At 41.8% G+C, this 25,187-nt stretch overlaps 2 protein-coding genes across 3 annotated transcripts in view; one reads left to right on the top strand and one right to left on the bottom strand.

The window, feature by feature from the left end:
- LOC138747595 (equilibrative nucleoside transporter 4-like) overlaps positions 1–25,089 on the top strand; it is a 46,862-nt gene extending 21,773 nt beyond the window's left edge. For both annotated transcript variants that reach the window (XM_069906964.1, XM_069906963.1), the window contains exons 7-11: positions 4,542–4,665; positions 17,741–17,928; positions 19,375–19,615; positions 19,751–19,828; positions 22,082–25,089. In XM_069906964.1, coding sequence (XP_069763065.1) covers positions 4,542–4,665; positions 17,741–17,928; positions 19,375–19,615; positions 19,751–19,828; positions 22,082–22,086 — 636 coding nt within the window. In that variant the 3' untranslated portion in view covers positions 22,087–25,089. The remainder of the gene's footprint in view (positions 1–4,541; positions 4,666–17,740; positions 17,929–19,374; positions 19,616–19,750; positions 19,829–22,081) is intronic.
- Positions 21,026–25,187, bottom strand: part of LOC138747596 (putative sodium-coupled neutral amino acid transporter 10) — a 49,908-nt gene continuing 45,746 nt past the window's right edge. The window contains exon 14 of the mRNA XM_069906967.1: positions 21,026–22,667. The gene's annotated coding sequence lies outside the window, so the exon portion shown is untranslated. The remainder of the gene's footprint in view (positions 22,668–25,187) is intronic.

Below are 25,187 nucleotides of genomic sequence, written 5' to 3'. Positions count from 1 at the left end.
AAGACTGACTCCTATGATTGGATCCCCAGGTTTACCCAGGATTTCCTCTTGTAGTCATGAAAACTTAGAAATTTATGGCACAGAAGGAGAACAGTCACCCTAATGTGTCCCTGCTGGCCATAAATGAACTGTCTAGGTTATCCCCACTTCTCAGCTCTTGGTTTATAACCTTGTGGGTTATGGATCTTAAATTATTGCCCAGGGACTTTTTAAACCTATCTATATCCACCACTGTGGTAGTCTGTGTTTAAGGCTGCTGGAAGTGTGATTGAATTAATTGTGATCTGACAAAACCATGTTTGTGGATGGAAAAGAGAATGCTATTTTTGATTCAATACGTTTTCCTCTTAATAGAACATGATAGCACAGTACAGGCCCTTCAGCCATTGACGTTGTGGCGATTTATATATTCCTAACCAAAAAAAACTAAAGCCTCCCTACCGCGTACCCCTGGATTTTTCTTTCATTCCTGTCTGAGTCTCTGAAATGTTCCTTGTGTTTCAGTCTCCAGCCCCACCCCTAGCAAGGCATTCCAGGGACTCACAATTCTCTGTGTATTTTTTTAAAAAAAACTTACACCTGATGTCTCCGCTAAACTTCCCTCCCTTCACTTTCTACGGAAGTCCTCTGGTGTTTGCTACTCCACCCAGAGAAGAAAGTGCTGGCTGTCCACTTTATCTTTGTCTCTCAGAAACTTGCAGATTTCTATCAAGTTACCTTTCATCCTTCTTGCTTGAAGAGAATTTATATCACAGTATTTTAAATGGGAAACATTAATAAAGCAACATTTATTTTTGTAAAATGAATGATCCTTTCAGGTTGCTAACCTGAAGTCTGCTTGGCTGGGGAAAGAGCAATGCCATTTGAAAATGAACCTGTTAGGGAAAGCGTACTTATTACCTTGGAGGACCAGCAAAACAGTTGCTGCATGGTCTTTGATTAGCAATTATGATCAAATTGTAAACTCTGGCCTTTGCTAGAGAGAAGTATTGGTCAAGATCTCATCATCATTACTTACACTTTTGCTTGAACATGAGTGATTCTCCCAGATAAAGGGGGAGAGGACCAACTTAACTGCAGGAACTATGGGTGGCACGGTTGGCATAGCAGTTAGCACCATGCCTTTACAGCGCCAGTGATCGGGACCAAACCGGGGTTCAAATCCTCTGCTGTCTGTATGGAGTTTGCACTTTCTCCCCATGTCTGTCTTGGTTTTCTCCAGGGCCTCTGGTTTCCTCCCATCGTCCAAATAAAATGTACCAAGGTTGAGGGTTAATGGGGTGTAAATTGGGTGGCACTGACTTGTGGGTCGAAATGGCCTGTTACCATGCTGTTTATAAAAAAAAAAAAAATCTTATTTGTAGTTACATTTCCATCTATGCCAGGGCTGAGTGTAGATAAAATAATGGTTGAGAATGTGAGCCACACTTCAGCAAATGAACCAGAGGAGATATAATTGATAAGAATGGTTAGGATCAAGAGTTTGTGGTCCAGACTGAAAGTAGAATTGGTTAAATAGTTGAAGAAGAAAGAAACTGTGAGATTTGAACAGCTGGTTCAGACATGAGGGGATGAATTTTTGGCTCCCGAATGTTATTTTTTTCTCTTACAAACTTTGACAACTAAAACACCACATTCTTCTTAAAAGGGATATATCAATACCATATAACCATATAAGGTTTTTCAGTTGGTTGTTTTTCCAGACTCTTTTGTGTAGTCTTCCAAAGGCGCTATTTGCCTTGGCGAGTCTGTTGTCTATCTCATTGTCGATCCTTGCATCTGATGAAATGGTGCAGCCGAGATAGGTAAACTGGTTGACCGTTTTGAGTTTTGTGTGCCCGATGGAGATGTGGGGGGGCTGGTAGTCATGGTGGGGAGCTGGCTGATGGAGGACCTCAGTTTTCTTCAGGCTGACTTCCAGGCCAAACATTTTGGCAGTTTCCGCAAAGCAACTGAAAAACCTCACAAAGATAAGCGTATACAGAGCCGTTGTCATACCCACACTCCTGTTCGGCTCCGAATCATGGGTCCTCTACCGGCACCACCTACGGCTCCTAGAACGCTTCCACCAGCGTTGTCTCCGCTCCATCCTCAACATCCATTGGAGCGCTCACACCCCTAACGTCGAGGTACTCGAGATGGCAGAGGTCGACAGCATCGAGTCCACGCTGCTGAAGATTCAGCTGCGCTGGATGGGTCACGTCTCCAGAATGGAGGACCATCGCCTTCCCAAGATCGTATTATATGGCGAGCTCTCCACTGGCCACCGTGACAGAGGTGCACCAAAGAAAAGGTACAAGGACTGCCTAAAGAAATCTCTTGGTGCCTGCCACATTGACCACCGCCAGTGGGCTGATAACGCCTCAAACCGTGCATCTTGGCGCCTCACAGTTTGGCGGGCAGCAGCCTCCTTTGAAGAAGACCGCAGAGCCCACCTCACTGACAAAAGGCAAAGGAGGAAAAACCCAACACCCAACCCCAACCAACCAATTTTCCCTTGCAACCGCTGCAATCGTGTCTGCCTGTCCCGCATCGGACTGGTCAGCCACAAACGAGCCTGCAGCTGACGTGGACTTTTTACCCCCTCCATAAATCTTCGTCCGCGAAGCCAAGCCAAAGAAGATAACCATATAACCATTTACGGAGCGGAAACAGGCCATGTTGGCCTTTGAGTCCGCACCGGCACCTTGGCTGAAATGATCCTGAGGCTGCTTTTGGACAAGATGCTGGAAATGCTCTGTACATTTAATTCTTCTTTAGTTCAATGAGTTCCCATAAGAACAGGGAACAAGTTTGACAATTGGCACCACCACTATTTGGGTTTGGTGATCACCAATTAACTGGCTGACATTTATTTTCTCTGCAGATGTTGCCTGACAGGCATTATATTTTTAAATTGACCCTCGCTCACCCCAAGTCCTAATGCAGATCATCCCAGGTTGTAACTCCATGATTTCAAGTCTTCCCAAGCTGAGGTCTGCTTCAAATATCCAGAATGGCAAATGAATTCCCTACTGTCTCAAAGTACTGCAGATGCTGGGGCCCTGAAGTGTGAAGAGAAAATGCTGATAATAGTCTCAATCAGGCAGTACCTGTGGAGTTAAGGTGTCAGAAAAATACATTTATTCCCTCATTGTTTGTCTTTGATCCAGAGTTTATTGTCTGTTTCCCATGGTCCCCGCCCTACTTGCTGAGAATTTCCAACATGTTCTGTTTCTGTCACCTGGGGGCCTCGCTCTCTATTGAATTTTAAATTTTTTTAAAATTTAGATGTACAGCACAGTAACAGGCCCTTCCGGCCTACAAGCCTGTGTTGCCCAAACACCCCAATTAACCTACAACTCCTGTGTGATTTGAAGGGTGGGAGGAAACCAGAACAACCAAGGGGGGAAAACAAACCCATGCAGACATGGGAAGAATGTATAAGCTCCTTACAGACAATGTTGCTGGGGCTGCAATAGCGTTGTGCTAACCACTACACTAACCGTGCTGCCTGCGAACAGTCCTGATGTTTCTTTGTAACCTCTTGATTGTTCTTACTAATGTAACAATATTTGGCCTCAACAGCAATGCTGTTTATCTGTATGATAGACTTTTAAACCCTTGTAAATTCATTATCACATGAAAGCATTTGAAATTCTCTCCAAATTTTCTCTGAAAAATTGAGGGTTAAAAATCTTGCAGTGTAACAGTAAATCAGTACTTAAGTTTTGTAGTTATGCCTTTATTGCTATATTCTGCTAACAGGGAAGCTTTGTGATGGGAATTACACCTAGAAAGTTTTAAAAGAAGGCGTAGGATTCCAAAAGATGAAAGAGCTTGTCTTGTGCTTGAGGGAAATGGAATAGGAGAGATAATTAACAAGTGTTCTTGTTCCACCTCTACAAGTTAAATCTGAAGATAATGGGCTGCAAGGATGTTAAAAATCACTAATGGAGATAAACATGGAATTGGACATGGAATTTAAAAAAAAAAAATGTGTAACACAGCTAAAAATGGGAAACCGCTGAGTCAGAGCATTGAAAGAAGTTGGAAAGCAGAAATTTTAAGTCGTCGACAGAAATTTCAAAAATTCCTTTGGGGCCATTTCAGCTTGGTGCCGTCACAATTTCACAACTCTCACATTTAAAAATTTTTTTCAATGAAGTTACAGAAGAAAAGAATTGGAAGAGATGGAAATGTACTGTTGATTCACTATATCAACCCATATAATTCTGCATAAACCCTTGAAATCTGGAATTGGGTCAAATTGCTGAATATTCCACTAATGTTCAAGAAAAAAAAAATGACCTGACAAATGTCTTGGAGCTTAATTTTGTACTGCATAGACTGATGGTGAATCTTCTTGTGGGGAAATTATGGGTCCATCTCCTCTGGTTTTCTGTTCATTAATTCAGCTGGCCTTAGTAAAAATGTTTTGGTGTTGGCGAGACCTCTGCAGTCACTCTGACAGTGACAATTAGCCAAATTATCTGGAAAATTAGATTATTCCACCTTTGCTTTTGGAATGACAGCTGTGTTTCCCTCTTTTACTTCCCCAGGAAAATGGTACAATGGAAAGTCCACAGTCAGATGGGGCAGAGCACGATGTTCCAGTGACTGCAGCCTACATGAGGTTTGATGCACCAAGGTCGAAGTTGAAGAGAAGGTGGCCGGGATTCAGAGGTTGTTCCCCATTTTGGTGTAATAATTATCTTCCAGGAATCCAGTGTCTGATTATTCCTCATCCGATTCGCATGCTGGTAACATGCAAATCATCCGATTCGCATGCTGGTAACATGCAAATCATCCGATTCGCATGCTGGTAACATGCAAATCATCCGATTCGCATGCTGGTAACATGCAAATCATCCGATTCGCATGCTGGTAACATGCAAATCATCCGATTCGCATGCTGGTAACATGCAAATCATCCGATTCGCATGCTGGTAACATGCAAATCATCCGATTCGCATGCTGGTAACATGCAAATCATCCGATTCGCATGCTGGTAACATGCAAATCATCCGATTCGCATGCTGGTAACATGCAAATCATCCGATTCGCATGCTGGTAACATGCAAATCATCCGATTCGCATGCTGGTAACATGCAAATCATCCGATTCGCATGCTGGTAACATGCAAATCATCCGATTCGCATGCTGGTAACATGCAAATCATCCGATTCGCATGCTGGTAACATGCAAATCATCCGATTCGCATGCTGGTAACATGCAAATCATCCGATTCGCATGCTGGTAACATGCAAATCATCCGATTCGCATGCTGGTAACATGCAAATCATCCGATTCGCATGCTGGTAACATGCAAATCATCCGATTCGCATGCTGGTAACATGCAAATCATCCGATTCGCATGCTGGTAACATGCAAATCATCCGATTCGCATGCTGGTAACATGCAAATCATCCGATTCGCATGCTGGTAACATGCAAATCATCCGATTCGCATGCTGGTAACATGCAAATCATCCGATTCGCATGCTGGTAACATGCAAATCATCCGATTCGCATGCTGGTAACATGCAAATCATCCGATTCGCATGCTGGTAACATGCAAATCATCCGATTCGCATGCTGGTAACATGCAAATCATCCGATTCGCATGCTGGTAACATGCAAATCATCCGATTCGCATGCTGGTAACATGCAAATCATCCGATTCGCATGCTGGTAACATGCAAATCATCCGATTCGCATGCTGGTAACATGCAAATCATCCGATTCGCATGCTGGTAACATGCAAATCATCCGATTCGCATGCTGGTAACATGCAAATCATCCGATTCGCATGCTGGTAACATGCAAATCATCCGATTCGCATGCTGGTAACATGCAAATCATCCGATTCGCATGCTGGTAACATGCAAATCATCCGATTCGCATGCTGGTAACATGCAAATCATCCGATTCGCATGCTGGTAACATGCAAATCATCCGATTCGCATGCTGGTAACATGCAAATCATCCGATTCGCATGCTGGTAACATGCAAATCATCCGATTCGCATGCTGGTAACATGCAAATCATCCGATTCGCATGCTGGTAACATGCAAATCATCCGATTCGCATGCTGGTAACATGCAAATCATCCGATTCGCATGCTGGTAACATGCAAATCATCCGATTCGCATGCTGGTAACATGCAAATCATCCGATTCGCATGCTGGTAACATGCAAATCATCCGATTCGCATGCTGGTAACATGCAAATCATCCGATTCGCATGCTGGTAACATGCAAATCATCCGATTCGCATGCTGGTAACATGCAAATCATCCGATTCGCATGCTGGTAACATGCAAATCATCCGATTCGCATGCTGGTAACATGCAAATCATCCGATTCGCATGCTGGTAACATGCAAATCATCCGATTCGCATGCTGGTAACATGCAAATCATCCGATTCGCATGCTGGTAACATGCAAATCATCCGATTCGCATGCTGGTAACATGCAAATCATCCGATTCGCATGCTGGTAACATGCAAATCATCCGATTCGCATGCTGGTAACATGCAAATCATCCGATTCGCATGCTGGTAACATGCAAATCATCCGATTCGCATGCTGGTAACATGCAAATCATCCGATTCGCATGCTGGTAACATGCAAATCATCCGATTCGCATGCTGGTAACATGCAAATCATCCGATTCGCATGCTGGTAACATGCAAATCATCCGATTCGCATGCTGGTAACATGCAAATCATCCGATTCGCATGCTGGTAACATGCAAATCATCCGATTCGCATGCTGGTAACATGCAAATCATCCGATTCGCATGCTGGTAACATGCAAATCATCCGATTCGCATGCTGGTAACATGCAAATCATCCGATTCGCATGCTGGTAACATGCAAATCATCCGATTCGCATGCTGGTAACATGCAAATCATCCGATTCGCATGCTGGTAACATGCAAATCATCCGATTCGCATGCTGGTAACATGCAAATCATCCGATTCGCATGCTGGTAACATGCAAATCATCCGATTCGCATGCTGGTAACATGCAAATCATCCGATTCGCATGCTGGTAACATGCAAATCATCCGATTCGCATGCTGGTAACATGCAAATCATCCGATTCGCATGCTGGTAACATGCAAATCATCCGATTCGCATGCTGGTAACATGCAAATCATCCGATTCGCATGCTGGTAACATGCAAATCATCCGATTCGCATGCTGGTAACATGCAAATCATCCGATTCGCATGCTGGTAACATGCAAATCATCCGATTCGCATGCTGGTAACATGCAAATCATCCGATTCGCATGCTGGTAACATGCAAATCATCCGATTCGCATGCTGGTAACATGCAAATCATCCGATTCGCATGCTGGTAACATGCAAATCATCCGATTCGCATGCTGGTAACATGCAAATCATCCGATTCGCATGCTGGTAACATGCAAATCATCCGATTCGCATGCTGGTAACATGCAAATCATCCGATTCGCATGCTGGTAACATGCAAATCATCCGATTCGCATGCTGGTAACATGCAAATCATCCGATTCGCATGCTGGTAACATGCAAATCATCCGATTCGCATGCTGGTAACATGCAAATCATCCGATTCGCATGCTGGTAACATGCAAATCATCCGATTCGCATGCTGGTAACATGCAAATCATCCGATTCGCATGCTGGTAACATGCAAATCATCCGATTCGCATGCTGGTAACATGCAAATCATCCGATTCGCATGCTGGTAACATGCAAATCATCCGATTCGCATGCTGGTAACATGCAAATCATCCGATTCGCATGCTGGTAACATGCAAATCATCCGATTCGCATGCTGGTAACATGCAAATCATCCGATTCGCATGCTGGTAACATGCAAATCATCCGATTCGCATGCTGGTAACATGCAAATCATCCGATTCGCATGCTGGTAACATGCAAATCATCCGATTCGCATGCTGGTAACATGCAAATCATCCGATTCGCATGCTGGTAACATGCAAATCATCCGATTCGCATGCTGGTAACATGCAAATCATCCGATTCGCATGCTGGTAACATGCAAATCATCCGATTCGCATGCTGGTAACATGCAAATCATCCGATTCGCATGCTGGTAACATGCAAATCATCCGATTCGCATGCTGGTAACATGCAAATCATCCGATTCGCATGCTGGTAACATGCAAATCATCCGATTCGCATGCTGGTAACATGCAAATCATCCGATTCGCATGCTGGTAACATGCAAATCATCCGATTCGCATGCTGGTAACATGCAAATCATCCGATTCGCATGCTGGTAACATGCAAATCATCCGATTCGCATGCTGGTAACATGCAAATCATCCGATTCGCATGCTGGTAACATGCAAATCATCCGATTCGCATGCTGGTAACATGCAAATCATCCGATTCGCATGCTGGTAACATGCAAATCATCCGATTCGCATGCTGGTAACATGCAAATCATCCGATTCGCATGCTGGTAACATGCAAATCATCCGATTCGCATGCTGGTAACATGCAAATCATCCGATTCGCATGCTGGTAACATGCAAATCATCCGATTCGCATGCTGGTAACATGCAAATCATCCGATTCGCATGCTGGTAACATGCAAATCATCCGATTCGCATGCTGGTAACATGCAAATCATCCGATTCGCATGCTGGTAACATGCAAATCATCCGATTCGCATGCTGGTAACATGCAGCCAGGGGTCATCATGGTCTTTACTGATTTTGAGAGAAAGGGATACCAAGAGAGGGAGAGAAAATCCTGTATTTTTTTCTCTGCTGACTTAATGGCCTTTTTTTTTCCTTGCCCATCCCCACAAGTGGACCAGGGATTTATTGGTGCCCATGACTGTTGTCATCAAAGATTGCCACAACTAATTCAGCAGTGTCCAAGGCCTGTAGCACTTGCATTGCATCGCATTTGGGGAATTTAGGAAGAAAGGTGTCAGGAAGTCTAGGATTGGAGCAGGGTCCAGCAACCTACAGAGCAGAGAAGGTTGGTGTTTGGTTCAGGTCTTTGGTCAAGTAGAATGGAGGTCATATTATAGGTGGGATTGAAGACAGTGGTCAGGAGAGAGTTGGGCCATAGTGTCTGGCCCAGTTGGAAGGGCGGTCAGGTTGAGGTGATGGGGACCATTCAGCCGGGTTCAGTAGTCAACTGGGAATTTCTGAAGGGACACAATTTGACGCCAAAATTATCACAGCTACATTTTATTGTGTCGGGTTGGGGGGGGGGGGGTGTGGGTGGAAGTGTTTGAATTTATGGACATTTTTTGTCAACGCTATCAATGTTTTCCTAACTTTAGCAAGCCCTCGGTCTTTTTTCAAGAGAGAAGGTGTTCCTCTATCTCCACCATCCTCATAATGTTTACTTTGCATCTGAACCATTTCACTTTGTAACCTGTTAGAAATGTAACAGGTAAATTTAGTTCACCTAACCAAAGACTGTGGTAAGTCTAGCAAACCTTCTATTTTGCCATTCAGGATCAGTAGAATTATATCCTTGTACGTTTGTGCTGCTACTTGTGTTAACAAATTTTCTCCTCTAACTCGTCTATTTTCCAAGTAACCTGTCACCTAATTTCTCTTACCAAAACATAATTTTAAGTTTAGACTTGCAGCACGGTAATAGGCAATTTTGGCCCATGAGTCCGTGCACCTCAATTTACACCAAATTAACCTACACCCCCACCCCATTCATTTTTAATGGTGGGAGGAAACCAGAGCCCTAGGGGAGAACGTACAAACTCTTTACAGGCTACGCAGGATTCTAACCCAAGATCCAATTGCTGGTGCTGTAACAGCGTTGTGCTAACATCTAAACTAAACGTGCTGCCTGTAATACCTCAAGCTTTGTTAAATCAGTTTCCTATCTATATCTACTTGTATGCTGCCATCACTTTCAATATCCACTTTTCCTACCCCATCCCCACAAGTGGACCAGGGATTTATTGGTGCCCATGACTGTTGTCATCAAAGATAAATGCTCCAAAACCATAAATGCTTAACAACTGTGATTTCAATACTAATCTTTGCTGAACTTTGCATTTACCTTCTACCACACTGACAGCTTCCTTTTTCCATACTCCATTTTCTATTCTGAAGCCAACCTTCTGTCTGCTGATCGTCCTCTGATGCTCCATGCTCAATCATATGTGTTCTTTGGAAATCTAAAAGCATTAGTGTATTAACTACATCAAAGTGTATGAGCCCCCTTCCGGTTCTAGAATGCTCGTGTTGGTATGATTACCTTTACTTGGTTTAGCCAGACTGAGGTATATTGAACCTTTTACTGTGAGGTGCAGTTGGACAGATTGCTTCTACACCACATCTATCCACCCTAAAACATCCATAGATGGGATTGCCACTCCGCAGTATCCACATAGAGCTTTGTTGGCATGGCCCTGATGTGGGGTGTTCAAATCCTTACTTTAAGCCTTCAAAAGGCAGCTTTTAGCTGAGATTAATGGCTGGATGTCGGGGTGGGATGACGAGATAACTGCTTTTGATCTTTTGGGTAAATTAGTTTGGAATTAAATACAAAATCATCAGAAATGCACCTCCTGATTTAATTTGCTGCAGGCTTCTCATGTTTCCCAGATTTACAGACGTACAAGACGATGAAAAGTAGGTATTTTTAATGTTTTTGCTTCCCGTCAGGAAGATGTGTAGAATTGAATGACGTGGAATTTGTACTACAGAAACAGATCTCCATTACTGTTAATGCATTATCACACTCCACCACACAGCATGATAAGCTGGTCCTCAGGAGGGGAATCCACAAAGCCAAAACTGATAGTACTTTGGTCATGGGCAAGAAAAATATTGTCTTTGATGGTTTTGATATAAATCTGTTGGAGGTTCAGACATTAAATTCAGCATGAATAGGACCCTGTGAACTACTATTAGTTTCTTTAGACTTGGAAAACAATTAATCTTTAAGGCGCTATTTCATTGCTTGCATCTTTAGATTTTTTTAAGGATTGAAGCAGTTTAACAACTCTTTGAGAAACTTCAAATTATTGGAGAGTGGGTGCAAAACACTTCTGATCGAAAGGAAATTGTTGGGAATGATACTTTAATAAAGATCAATGGACTGAAAAAAGCAATTTAGCCAGGTTGTTGGCAGTCCCAATTCTCCCAGGCACCAGGTTGCAAAGCAGTTGATAAAGTGCAGTGGGGATTGAGATTTACAGCCTGTTTTCAGAAATTCATGCTGGTGTTTTGAAAAATGGAATTGTAGCAACTAATAAATAAATGAACAACACAAATTGCAGAAGTGTAAGTCACCTACAAGGATCAACACTTGTCCTTGCCTCAATGAATTATGAATGATAAAAGTGACGAACGTCATTTTGGATCTTACTTGTAGAAATCATGGGGCTATAAAATGCACAGCAGGATCAGAAACAAGGAGAACATGAAATAGTACAGCACACATACCTATCAATAAGGATGAGTGAGTTTCTATTTCTCCTTATGTCAAGGTGGGAACCTTGTTATAAATGAAATTTAATTAAATTATAATGGTAAATGCAGAAACAAAATGCTTTTTGTTCTGTTTTACCTCTGATCATTGCCAAAGACTTGGGGTTGAATGTGAATCTGGGCCAAACTTGCCTGTAGACTCAATGAAGCACAAGCAACATTTTGGGGGGATTTCATTTATTACTCTACATCCATTTCTTTTCTCTGCAAGTACCCTTGAGATAAAAACAATTTGACCAGCAATCTTTAGCAATTTATTGGTGACAAAGCTGAGAGGTGTTTAGTTCATTCTCTTTATGTCAATGTTTTTTCTCTCTCCGGAGTACAATTTCTGTTTGACCTTCCGGTACTGCTAGTATCTGAGCTCTGTTTCATAGTTTGTTGGAATTGAAGGTGTGACAGTTGTCAAGAGGGAGATTGTTAGTTATATCACAGCATTGTAAGAGACGGCACGGTATCGAGGGGTGGAGGGTGTTCCATTCGGCATTGCATTGTGGGCCAATGTATGGCAATATCTTCCATGATTTCACCAGCTGTTCAGGTTCTATGCTAGATCAGTGCAGCCCTTTCTCCACAATTATTTTGACTAGTATCCATTGCAATCTACCACATTTATTTTGACCAGAAATAGCAGTGCCTCCCATCACGAAGATTCCTGTGGCACCCACAACATGAGTGTTCAACCTTGTATAGTGTGACTCGCTAAACTGGGACTGAAACAATTTCTTGTCCCCCATCAGCTGACTTCTCATCCATCTCCAGGTTTTATTTACCTTGAGCTTGGCTTCAATATTTTGCTGAAATCCTGGATATTCTGGCACAGAAATGTAGTTTAAATATTATGAGAATTAATTGCAATTGAGCTCTGAACACAGTCCCATGCAGTACAGATGAAACTTACAAATATGTGGTTTGCTTAAAAATGTACCTGGAATAGGCCAGGCACATTTGACAGTGTTGCTACCACATTTCAACAAAGAAACCGTGCAGAAAATCAGTCCTAACACAAGGAAGCATCTACCAGTATACTCTTCCACTCAAGGGAGTGCCCTTCTTTGCTCCCACAATTTCCTGTGGAGTACATTTGACCAGACATCAGTGGTCAGCTAAGTTGCAAGAATGAATTGACCTCTTTGGTTGGAAAGGAGCAAATGAATGTCCCATCCTTTCTCTGGGTCTCCACCTTGGTTGAGAAGCATCTTGGAGAAGTGAGATTCCCTCTCCCATATCTGTCTCCCCAACCTTCAGAGCTAGTTCATCCGAACCTGTCCAGTGCAGCTGCAGTTCACCACCACAACTTTGAGACCACTGTTACATCAAATGGTATCGGTATGTGTCCAATCATGCCTCAGATTTGAAATTACCTGCAGTTAATGTGCAGAGCTACGGAAAAGGTGGAAAATCATCCATTCAAAGACTGAGACACTATGTAGCTGAACAAAAACCTTCCTGTGATAACACTGGAATAAACTGGTAAAGGTACTCTCTATAACCACCATTTCTACCCCTTTAAATGCTGCTTTGGGTTTTCCAGACCCCATTTAGGGGTTCACTTCCAAACTTCAAAAATGTTGAGCTAAAAAGAAAAAAACAGTGGAAATACATGAAAAGACAAACATATCAGGCCTATCATCAGAATTGTCTATTTGAAAAGAAATTTGCATACGCTTAGCCCAAAGTGGTAATGTTGAAATACCAGTATGTGTTTCTGTTCTTTGGTTACTTACAAAAAATGCTCTTGATTGCTCACGTTTGATCAATAACATTTCTTACAAAATTCAATATTGTAAAGACTGGATTCCTATCCCGGGAGGTCTCCCCTCAGTCCAATGTTGGCTGGAATCACAATGTTGACTTTAGTCCCTGTACCATTTAACATCCTTCCGTTTGTGACATCTGCACCTTTATTTGAGCCTTGTGCATGTGATAGCAGAAACTATTAGTCTTTTGACGGTAAAATTGTGGCAAACGAAGTACAGAAGTGGCAAAAATTCTCTCATTGGGTTTTAATGAAGAGCCTAAATTGAAGGCTGGCATGTTGTTAATGTTAATTTGAATTAACACTCCTGAGTGACAACCATTCAATAGAACGTTAGCTACTTCTGTTCTTCTCTGGCTTTTTCTCCATCAGCACCCTGTAATTTGAATGTGATGGGAAGAATGCCAAAAGCTTTAAAGGGCTCCCATTCGACTCGGGTTCCCAATGCCAAATGGGGACTTAATGGAGAAGGCCTCTAATTGCCCAGAGCTCATGGTACTATGTCAACTTGTTTGCATAATGAGTAACCAACAAAGTGACACTCTTGATTAACAAAATCTAATTCATCACTTCAACACTGCAGTAGTTATTCCACGAGGAATCTAATTATTTGCATGCATGCTGGAAATGCCTCCTCAGCATATGCATGATGAACAATGAGAATATTCCTATTGAATTTCCAAAATGGGGCAATTAGACTCTGAAAAACACATTCCATTCTGACGTATATTCAGACGTTCATGCACATAGCAGAGAAAATGGCTTCATTATGTGACTGCATTTTTAAGCATTGTTTTTTAACTGTTACTTTAGTTTTATTAAAGTCTTCGATTAATTCCATTTGCTGTCTTTTTACAAAAGTACTCACGATCACCAGGTTAAAAGGTGAGCCACCTTTTGTGATATTCCTAATCTCCAGGTCATCTATCTGTTCTATTTACTTATTCCCCATTTATTATAGGTGTGAAAGTCCCTTATCTTTGTTCTTGCACTAATCTTCTTTCTAGGGCAGCGGTTCTCAACCTTTTTTTCATTTACGTACCACCTTAAGTAATCCCTTACTAACCACACAGCACCCATGGCGTAGGATCTAGTCAATTGCTCACTTTGACTCATTGGTCTGTATTACCCACTCCAAGATCAACCATATCATCTATCAGTTGTTATCCTTTACCTCTTGATGTCTCTGATATATTTGGCTCAGACCATGCCAAACACATGCAAAGAGCTCAATCCTTCTTTTGTGACCTCCAATCCCATGGAGACTCTGTATACAATAGTGTTAGGAGAAACCTGTATATTTGGACAGTTTTCACAACACTAAATTTGATTCTGCCTTCTAGAAAATCAACACATCACTCTCATCTTTACACTATTCTACCAGCCATGCCTTCATGATGTTGTTTCTGCCTGGCTGCATCAGTGAGACCAATCCTAGGATTATTGCTTGCATAGTTTTGAATTTTAGTCTTGAATGAAACTCTTCATGCTCCAGTTGCGGGTTCTCTGTTCTATTCAATCTTTCATTCCTGGGTCCATCGTAAACAACAACTTCTGCTTCATTGCTCTTTCTTTATGTGCTTTATTTAACTCATTTCAACGTTCTTTTCTTTTTTAATCTTTTTATTAATTTTCAAGAAAAAAATATGGTGTAATGAGGTTGTTATGGCTACAGCTAGGTTATAGATCTTGGTTATAGCCCCAAGGCTGTAGCTCGAATCCACAGAAGAAAGACACACACAACCAGTAGAGTATATTCGACACTGAGTTTATTCAGCGGCAGCTCTGCCTTTTATAGTCAGCTTAGCCGCGTCACCACCGGGGCGTGGCTTGAGTGGGCCGGCTGCCGATCGGTCGGGTCCTGATTGGGCCCCCTGCGATCCACCGGCGGTGATTGGCCAGTTTCACCGGTGGCCTATGGAAACGGGCGTTTCAGCCTGCACAATGCTTTGCCAGTTGCCGTGTTCAATGGCCCTTTCTTGTGTTGGCCCGAAGTGTGGGCCGCTACTCAACCACTTCCCCCCCCCCCCCCCAACCAGTAATCGGGGCACTTTTTAGGAGGCTGACCCCTGTGCCATGGGGGTCGTGTGAGTGATGGGCTGGTCAAAGTCATAGTAGGCTGGTTTCAACTAGACAAGTGTGAAACTCTCTTCCCTACTGCCAATGTCCAAAACACAGGTGGAGCCGTGGTGTCTGAGGACACGGTATGGCTCCTCATAAGGCCCTGCACTGAACAAACATGTACTTTACAGTTAATAAAGTTCTTTTGGATGCAAGTGCAAGGGGTTTAGCAGGGGCCAGGGTGCCAAGGCGCTCGCGTAGTTGGGACAGTGTAGTTGCTGGGGGCTCCCCTAAGTCCTCAGGGGCCGTCACAAATTCACCTGGGTATAACTAGGGGTGCGCCATAGACTAACTCGGCAGAAGATGCCTCAAGGTCTTCCTTGGGTGCAGTACGGATGCCTAACAGGACCAAAGGGAGTTCATCAGTCCAGTTAGATCTGGTAAGCGGTGCCATTAAGGTTCCCTTAAGGTGTCTGTGGAACCTCTCCACCAACCTGGTGATATGCCGTGATGTGGTGGAGTTGGGTCCTCAGGGCGTGGGCTAAAGTGGTCCACAAATTGGAAATAAGGTGTTCGGGGACCCCGAAATGTGCTACCCAAGTGTTAAGTGAAGCCTACGCGCATGCTTCTGTGGAAATCTCTGATAGTGGCACCATCTCTGGCCATCTGGTCATCCGGTTAACCATTGTGAGAAGGTAACATGCACCTCTGGATATGAGTAGGGGCCCCACAATGTCAATGTGCAAATGGATGAAGTGGCAATGTGCTGGCTCGAATGTCTGTGGTAGAGGTTTGCTACAAGTCTGGATTTTGGATGACTAGCACTGAGTACAAGTTGTGGCCCACAGGGCAATGTCTTTGCAGAGGTTGTGCCAGATATACCTGTTCACCACCATTTTGACTGTAGTCCTGATGGCAAGGTGAGCCAAGTTGTGGACCGAATCGAAAACCCGACTCTTCCATTCAGCCAGAATGACAGGGTGAGGTTTACTCATCGAGTTGTCACAGAGTAGCGTGCGATTGCCAGGGATATCCTCCGGTTGTATGAGGGCTGTCCGGTACGCCAGAATGTCAAGGTCTGCTTGTTGCTCATCAGCCACGGCTGCGTAGTCAATGCCAGGGTTAGGGTCATGTACTGCGAAGATAGCTGGACAGAATAGGGCATCGGCCACCACGTGGATTTGCCGGCTATGTGTTCAATGTCCATTGTAAATTCGGAAATGTAGGTCAGGTACGGCAGTTGCCTGGCTGACCACAGATCTGACACCTTACTGAAGGCAAAGATAAGGGGTTTGGATTCAGGCTTTGCACCTGTTTCAGCCCAGTGTAAATTTTGCCTTTATGATTTTCTTTTCATTAATAGCCATCTCTAATTTATTCAAATCATAATCAGAAATCTTAGGAATATTCAATGTTTGTATATAAAAAAAAAATAAATCAGGCAAGTAGTATTATCTGGAAAGTCAGATTTGTACAGGTTAGAATAAAAATCCAGAAATACTTTATTGATTTTCTCATAATTCAAAGTTTTGGAACCATCCATTTTGCGTATCTTCAAGATTTGCCATCTAACTCCTCTAAGTTGTCCAGCTAACAATATAAAACTGACAGATCTAAGAAGTTACATCTCAAAGGGATAAGTCATAAAGCAAATTGTGTTGTGATAGTAAATCTACCCTTTAGACAAGTCTTCATGGGGTGTAACCAACAAAAAAATCTCGTCTGTTTCTTTCGTTCTATTTGCAATCTGAGTAATTTCCATTTTAGTTTTCTTTCTTTATCCTGCAGAATAAGAAATTATTTGTCCTCTAATAAAGGATTTCAATGCATCTCATATAATCATACTCGACAATCCCTCAGTAATATTTTTTTTTTAATGTGAAATTTGTTCTTTAATAAAATCTTCAAAAGCAGGATCTTGTAATAGTGTAACATTGAATCTCCATTGGGAAGCATTTAACAAGTTCTTTCCACTCTGGTACCAGAGAATCATGGCTCCAAATTAGGCACTCTGTCCCTGTTAATTATGGAATCCTACTCTGCTGTATCTACTCTTTCAGCTGTGGTTGTTTGTGTTTTTGGACGTAGCCACTTGCTCAGTGGTGCTGTGGTGAATGCAACAACTTATCACTGACTGAGGGTAATTGTAATTTGAATAAGATGATGTAAGGCAAGGTGAAAAGCAAGCCGCATTCTGATCAATTTGTGCATTTTTTTTGAATGATTGGTAGCTCTGTTGAAAATGCATGGACTGTTCCAACCTAGCAATGGTCAAGCAGCAGCCAACCTATCCGTTTTTAAACATTTAGCACAAATCAGGCAATTTTGGTTCCATAATCTGTTCTTTAATGGCAAACATAATTTAAAAGCCAATAATTATTTTCCATTGTGATCATACTTTTCTGAAAGTGTGTTATTTTGCTGTTTGTTCCGTTGTAGACATCATCCTACACCGGTATATTGTGGCTGGTGCTATTTGGCCATACATGCTCTCTATCGCTATAACATACTTCATCACCCTCTGCCTGTTTCCTGGGCTGGAGTCTGAAATTCGAAACTGCACTCTTGGAGAATGGCTGCCCATCCTCATCATGGCCATCTTTAACCTCTCTGATTTTGTGGGAAAGGTAAGTCCTTTGAACCCTTAATAAACTCTTTTGCTGCAAACCAACTATTTGAGGTTCATATTATTTGTGAACAACATTGGAAATTGCAAGTATAACAGATTCCAAGAGGTGGAGGTGATCAGGTTTCTTTTTCTGAGAGCTGTGTGCTAATTGGTTCCTGCATTTACCATTATGTATCAGCAACTGTATTTCTAATGTAAACTTTATTTGTCCATCCTGAGATTGTGAAAGGCAATCCTTTCTTTCTCAGAACAACCTAAGAATGAAAAGTAATTGTTCAAAGATTTCATTCCATGTCATTTTAAAAACATTCATTAGTCAATGAAGCATCATGCACTATCCTTTGTGAACTCTTCTCCTTTTAAATTATACCTTATTATTCTTTATTGATCATATGTAGTTCTTAATGCCTTACAGTGCAGTTCTATTAATTGCCTTGGTCCATGTACTTTCAGTCAATTAGAATGCTGTAAATATTTTAAATGATTAGAAATAGGCACTAAATTTAAAAAGTATACCAAGGATGTAATGTATTTCAGGACTTAAACTGTTGATAGGCGTGTAAAGATTTATTCTCAGTACTTTCAGTATATTTGAATTATTCATATTTACTTTGCCTACCATGCAACAATGTCTTCCACTGGTTGTGAAACTTGGTACATTCTGAAGAAGCTCGGAGAACAGGGAGATGTGGTTAACTTGTGTTTGACTGGATAACAGAGAGGTCTAGGGATTGAATTCTCTGGAGCGAAAGAAAGGCTGAGGTTGGTCTTTTATAAAATCGTAAGGGGTATGGACACAAGTGAATGCTCACAGTCTTTTTCCAAGGATAGATAATTCTAGGACTAAAGGACATAGATCTTTTCCCCTTCACCTTAAACCTAAGAGAGACTGAGAGGTAGTCTGGAACAAGCGGCCAGGAGAAACAGATGGACAGAATTACAACTTTCAAAAGATATTTGGACAGATTTATGGACAGGAAGGGCTTATGGACCAAATAAAGGCAAATGGGATTAGCCCAGAATGTCAACTTGGTCAGTATGAATGAGTTGAGCTGAAGGGCCTGTTCTGTGCTGCATGACTCCATGACTGAATCTTCCAATTTGTCCATTGGAATTATGCGGTGTGAGGATCTTTCATTGAGAAAGAGGCAGCAGAGATAGTTGGAGGCGGGAATGCATTCAAGCTGAATTGGTCATGTCCCCTTTATCTCCCATCCTCAGCCATACATAGTCCCCAAGACCCCACTGTTGCATTCTACTTTATGCTGTGAATGCGATTGCAATAGGTGAGATTCCATAAAGTCTGGATTCATTAGTACTGTGCCCTTTTAAAATCGTCTCTTGAACAGTCAGGAATCAGGATGAAAGCAGCCGCTCTTTGCTTCAAAGGATGAAATGACATTCTGGCCCTTTCTCAATAGCCCATTATTTTTTTTTGTTGCAGATCCTTGCAGCTTTACCTTATGACTGGAAAGGACTTTACCTCCTTGCCAGTTCCTGCATCCGAGTTGTATTCATCCCACTCTTTCTCCTCTGTGTGATCCCAACTGATCGGCCAGTTTTTGGTCACCCAGCCTGGCCTTGTGTTTTTTCTCTGCTGATGGGAATTTCAAATGGCTACTTTGGTAGTGTGCCCATGATCTTGGCTGCTGGGAAAGTCAGTCCGGAGCAAAGAGAGCTGGCAGGTAAGCAGCAGCTGTTTCACTTGTATTTGCTTTCTCAAAGAATCGCTTTCTGAAGGACGAACATTCCTTTTGGCATGCTGACCACCATCCTTGTCAAAAAGCACCCACTTTCATTACCTCTTCTATTTCTTGCAGGTAACACCATGACTGTGTCCTACATGTCTGGATTAACATTAGGATCTGCATTGGCCTACATGACGTTCAGCTTGACCAGTATGTCTCACACTTCATGTATTCACACTGAAACAATCAACGGTTCTTTCAGCACAGGACAGTAAACAAAGGCTCTCTTCACAATCTCACTAGGGGTGAGCAAATGTACCAAATTTCAGTTCAATTGGCCATACGGCTTGGATAAAGCTTTAAAGTCTACACAATCAAAACCAAACCGATCCCCAGTGGCTTGGGAGAGGTCAATTCATCTATATTGCTGAAATTCAACATAAGCTTTTACAGCTAAGTTTATCTTAGAATTTGACTTTGTGGTTTTACTGACGAGTTATTTGTTGGGTTTCATTGGTCAGCTTTGACACTTGGGCCTTCAACCCAATTGTGTCATTAGACTGAAGGTAAAAACCTTTCTCACTCACTCTTTCCACAATGTTTGGAGGATGCTAATGTGTATGTCATTCTGTTTACGGCGTAATATTTAAAACCACCCCTCATTATAGTAATGAATGGAAGTGTTGCTGTCAAAGTTATTAAATTTCGGCCCACAAGCCCAATTACACCTAATTGACCTACAACCCCAGGTACATTTTGAACGGTGGGAGGTAACTGGAGCACATCCAAGGAAAGCCCACGCAGACACTGGGAGAACATATAAACTCCTTACAGGCAGTGTGGGATTCGAACCCCGGTCCCAATTGCTGTTGCTGTAATGGCGTTGTGCGAGCCGCGCTGCCCTTAGACTAATCAAAGACTTGAGGCGAATCTCACCCCTTAATCTGACAATGTGGCATTGCCCAAAATACATGTACATTTGAAAACCAGGAAAAGTTTTAAAAACGGTCTGGTAGGAAAAACTCTTACTCATTACATTATGGTCAGTCATCGGATAATAAAATCATCGTCTCCAGAATCAGAGATTGCACAAGGAAAAACACCTACAGAACGAAACATTAGAGGCCGATGTTCATTGCCAAAAGGGATGTAGAAGCAGATAAAATAATAATGTTCAAAAGGAAATTGGATGAATTCATAAAAGATTAGATTTGCAGAGCCACTGGGAAAAGGCAGGGGAAGTGGAACTTATTGGATTGATCTTAAAAACAGCTGGCACAAGCAGACCGGGTGTAGTTCCTCTTTGCGCATTTTGTGTTTGTGGATCTTTTACATTTCCAAGAGTAATGCAAAATCATCCTAAAATATTAATGATTTGGAACTCCACTTGCTTAAAAATACCTGTTTATTTCTTTTCAACTAACAATGCCTGTTCATGAATTATTTAATGCAACATCACATCATAGATATTCACACAATCTGATTCTCTGAAGAGAAAAGCCGAAATGTCTCTGAAATCCACATGGTTCCACCCCCCCCCCCCCCACCAACTTCCTTCTTCCCCAAAGGTGCTGACGTGCCAGTGTGGAACTCTGTCAACCCTTTTTGAATGTCTTCCTGGAGGATTCATCGCATGACTAAACTGATGCCAACTTTCACACTCTTCATCGGTTATCTAATTTAGCTGTATAGCAATCATTAAGTTGTTTCATGTAAGCCACTCAAAAGTGATCAGAAGACCCATTTCCTTATTTTATGATTCTTGATTGTCAATGTCACAGGAATTCACTCAAGTGTCATTGATGAATGTACTGTTAAACTCAAGATCAGAACACACTTCCATATCATATACTTCAATATCAAGCCAATAATTTAACACAAAGTTCATATACCAGACTATTTTTCAGATAAATCATTGTCAATTTAAACAGTGTCTCTATAAACTCCAGCATACAAAATTCTTGATAAAAGTGGAAATTGAAAAATGTGACACATGCAGATTTCAAGATGTGGAAATAAACTCAATTCCAGCTGCCTACATTATTGGCTGATTGACAGGTGATTTCCCCAGTAATCTACTCTCTACTCCTTGATTGGTCATTGGTGGAAGGCAGGGTTAGCTCTAACTTTTAAAATGGAATTTGATAAATACATGAAGTAATTTACAAGACTGTGAGAGAGAACAGAGAATGGTATGAATGAGGTAATTTTACTAAACTTCCAGAACTGGTACAATTGGTTTACTGCCCACCATGCATACTGTATTTATGGCAAGCATAACTTAAAAATATACATAACCTTGCCTTTGCTCACTTAAAAAACGTCATAGAATCCCACTTTATATCTAGTGGAGGATACTACCGCTGGTCAGTATATCCAACCAGAAAGAACAAATTATAATAATTTGTGTGAAGATTCTCCTGTGATTTACGATGCATTAAGGGGTCTGTATTTTCTTTGCAGGGTAAATGAAAAGATGCTAAGGTGTATTCATATTGCTTTTTGCGTGCCACATCAGATACACAGACTACTTTCCCCAGTTAGTCTGGATCTTCATTCGACTGTGCCTGTCCTGTAGGATAAGACAGGATATTCAAAATGGATAAGAAAAGAGTTTGAAGATGCCTCAGGAAGAAATATTGCTTCATTGAATTCATGGATAGTATTTTCTTGATTTTACTTAAGACTTTGGCTTACTAAAGCTTTATCTAAGAGTGCCTGGTCATTACCATTTTTTTTGTGTGTAAACATCAAGCATTTTATATAGTATGTATGTCCATTTACAGACTAGGTAACTGAGTTCAGCTTTTGTGACTAGCCAGGAAGAAGTAAGAGGCAGTTGTAATTATCGAAGTTAAATTTTAAGTGTTTTCACAAAACGTTCACTAGCTTAACCAGCAGGTCGCTTGATCCATCATGTTTTGTTGAGGATAGCTTCAGTATATTTGTACCATGTTTCTCAAACAAAATCCAAAATAATGCTCTTATATTCATTAGTACTTGGGTTTAATCTTTTCCTTCATTGTGTTCTGGAATAATTCCGTGGAAGCTGTCAATAGTGAACATGGACACAGTGAGACCATTTAAGGTGGAAAAAAATCCCATTATTCATTTTCATTCACAGTGTAGCTAAGTGTTTCAGCAGTCTTGTTTCACAACAGTGACTATGTGCCCTTATTCAATGAATGATGGAATCTACCCCCCATATCTAACAAGAGGATTGCCAGTCATTCTTTCTAAATCTATTAAGTATATTTTTAAAAGACCTTCTCTGCAACTCATCTTCAAGGCATTCTGTCCAAGGTTAGAAAACTTTCAAGTCCAAAATTTCTTATCTTTAACTGAAGCAAAATAAACACATAATAAACAAATAGCTTATGCGGAGACCAGGGTGAACTGACGCCACAGGAATCGATGATGCTGCATTACAGCTCCTGCAACCTGGATTCAATCCTGACCTCAGGTGCTGGTTGTGTGGAGTTTGCATGTTCTGCCTGTGACCAGATGGCTTTCCATCACGTACTCCCACATCCCAGTATTTTAATTAATCGCCTCTTAATAGAGTTAAGTGGCAAAAAGGATCAAAGATGAGTGGATGGGCCCGAAAGTGGGAGCAAGTTGAGACCTTACTAGGAAATTATGGGAATGGGACTGGTGGAAGTGTTGTACTAGGGGCCTACTGTGACCTGATGGACTAAATGGCTCTTTGAGTGTGAACAGGAGTGGGAAGGTCTTGAAAAGTGAAAAATTGCAGATGTTGGAAATCTGAAATAAAACAGATAATGCTCAAAGCACACAGCATCTGTGCCAAGAGATCATCCTTTGGGATGTCTCTATTTGCGTGGCACATTCAATCCTGAACATTAGTTCAGAAATGTTATGTGAGTGGCCTTTGACCCTTGAGGCTTGTGAGACTTAATGAGGTGAAAATTTGACACAATGTTTAATGAAATATATAGCTAAAGCCTGGTGTTATGGTCTGATCATTTGTTTCAAGTGCCACTGTCAACAACTCACCTATAATAATCTTTAGGAGCAAGTGAAATATAAAAATTTCCCAGTCTCTGTACAAGATGCTGTGGGGGGAAAAAAGAACTAAATCTAATAGAATTTGACCAGCAATTGTTATTATTACTAATGACTCTTTAAAAAAAAAACAAAATCCTGAGCCAAGCTACAAGATGGATCTTTTGACAGTTCAGTCAAATTGTCATCCCTTCCCAGAATAGACAATGGAATAAAGAAACAGAGTTTAGTCTTTTAGCCCATCAAGTCTGGTACTTCTTCAATCTCCCTGCTGAAATGTAGGCACTGTAAAACAAGGCTGACGTTCATGCAGTGCTGAGTGTGACAATCTAACCCAGTATACTGCTAACAGAGCCCAAATAGTTGTCTAAGTGTAAACATTCACTTCTCTCCATGAAGGCTCGTGCTCCATCGGATTTTATGGAATACCTCCCACATAGAGTCCTGGGCCTCTATTTTATACTGAGATACTTGAAACAAGATCATTTGTCAGGCCATCAACAGGCAGAACATCGCACTGGAATAAATTTGTTTCAGGTGGTCTGAAATAAACCAGTGAGACCAATATTATTCCTTGGAGATCTTGGGGTGCGCTGCATTGCCCGAGAGAGACTTAGCACATCTACTAATGAATTGTGTGAGGAGACCACTGGAGGTACCTTGTAAAACCATTGGTTTCAAGTTTAAATGGCCTCCTTCCCTTACATTTGGCCCTATTAACTTTAATGTTGCAAGTAACAAATTTGTACCTTTAAATTATAAGTTGATGAGTTGTATTCCTATTGTCAGATGTTGTCATAGAACATACTACATAGAGCATTGTGGCCCACAATGTCGTGCCATCCCACTATATACCTACCAACAAAATTAAACTCTCCCTACCTTCTAACCCTCTGCTTTTCTTTCATTCATGTGCCTGTCTAAGAGTTTGTAATCTTTCCTTGTGCCTTGAAGATTCTTCCATATTTAAGAAGTAAAAGGATACAATAAAGCGCCAGAATTGTAACACAGCCTGGAATTGGGCTGCTGTTGGTATGGATTTCAAATGTTCACTTGTTCCCACATAGATGCATGGAGGAAAATGGCATCAGTGCACTTCGATATGGGACAGGAGGAAATCGTGTGCAAGGTCATCGAGTTTGGGTGAAATGAAGTAAGGTTCTTGCAGAACAGAAACACCAGCTTAGACCATTTGTGCCAAAAGGCCTTTTTCTGCGCTGTAAATACTTTGTCAAATAATGGCACGTGTGGTCAAACCTAGAAACACTTATTATTCTTAGTGACAGCTAAGATCAAAATTTGATCTTAGAATTCGACTGTGAGCAAGTCCTTGCCCTGCACTGAACATGCAGTAATCAGAGCAGCAAAGCCACTGTACTACCAAAAGGCACAGGGAAGTCATCTACAGGCAGGGTCGTCATCTACAGGCAGGGTCGTCATCTACAGGCAGGGTCGTCATCTACAGGCAGGGTCGTCATCTACAGGCAGGGTCGTCATCTACAGGCAGGGTCGTCATCTACAGGCAGGGTCGTCATCTACAGGC

Source organism: Narcine bancroftii, chromosome 12, assembly GCF_036971445.1.
Source record: "Narcine bancroftii isolate sNarBan1 chromosome 12, sNarBan1.hap1, whole genome shotgun sequence".
Classification (NCBI taxonomy): Eukaryota; Metazoa; Chordata; class Chondrichthyes; order Torpediniformes; family Narcinidae; genus Narcine; species Narcine bancroftii.
This window is presented reverse-complemented; position numbering and strand designations above follow the sequence as displayed.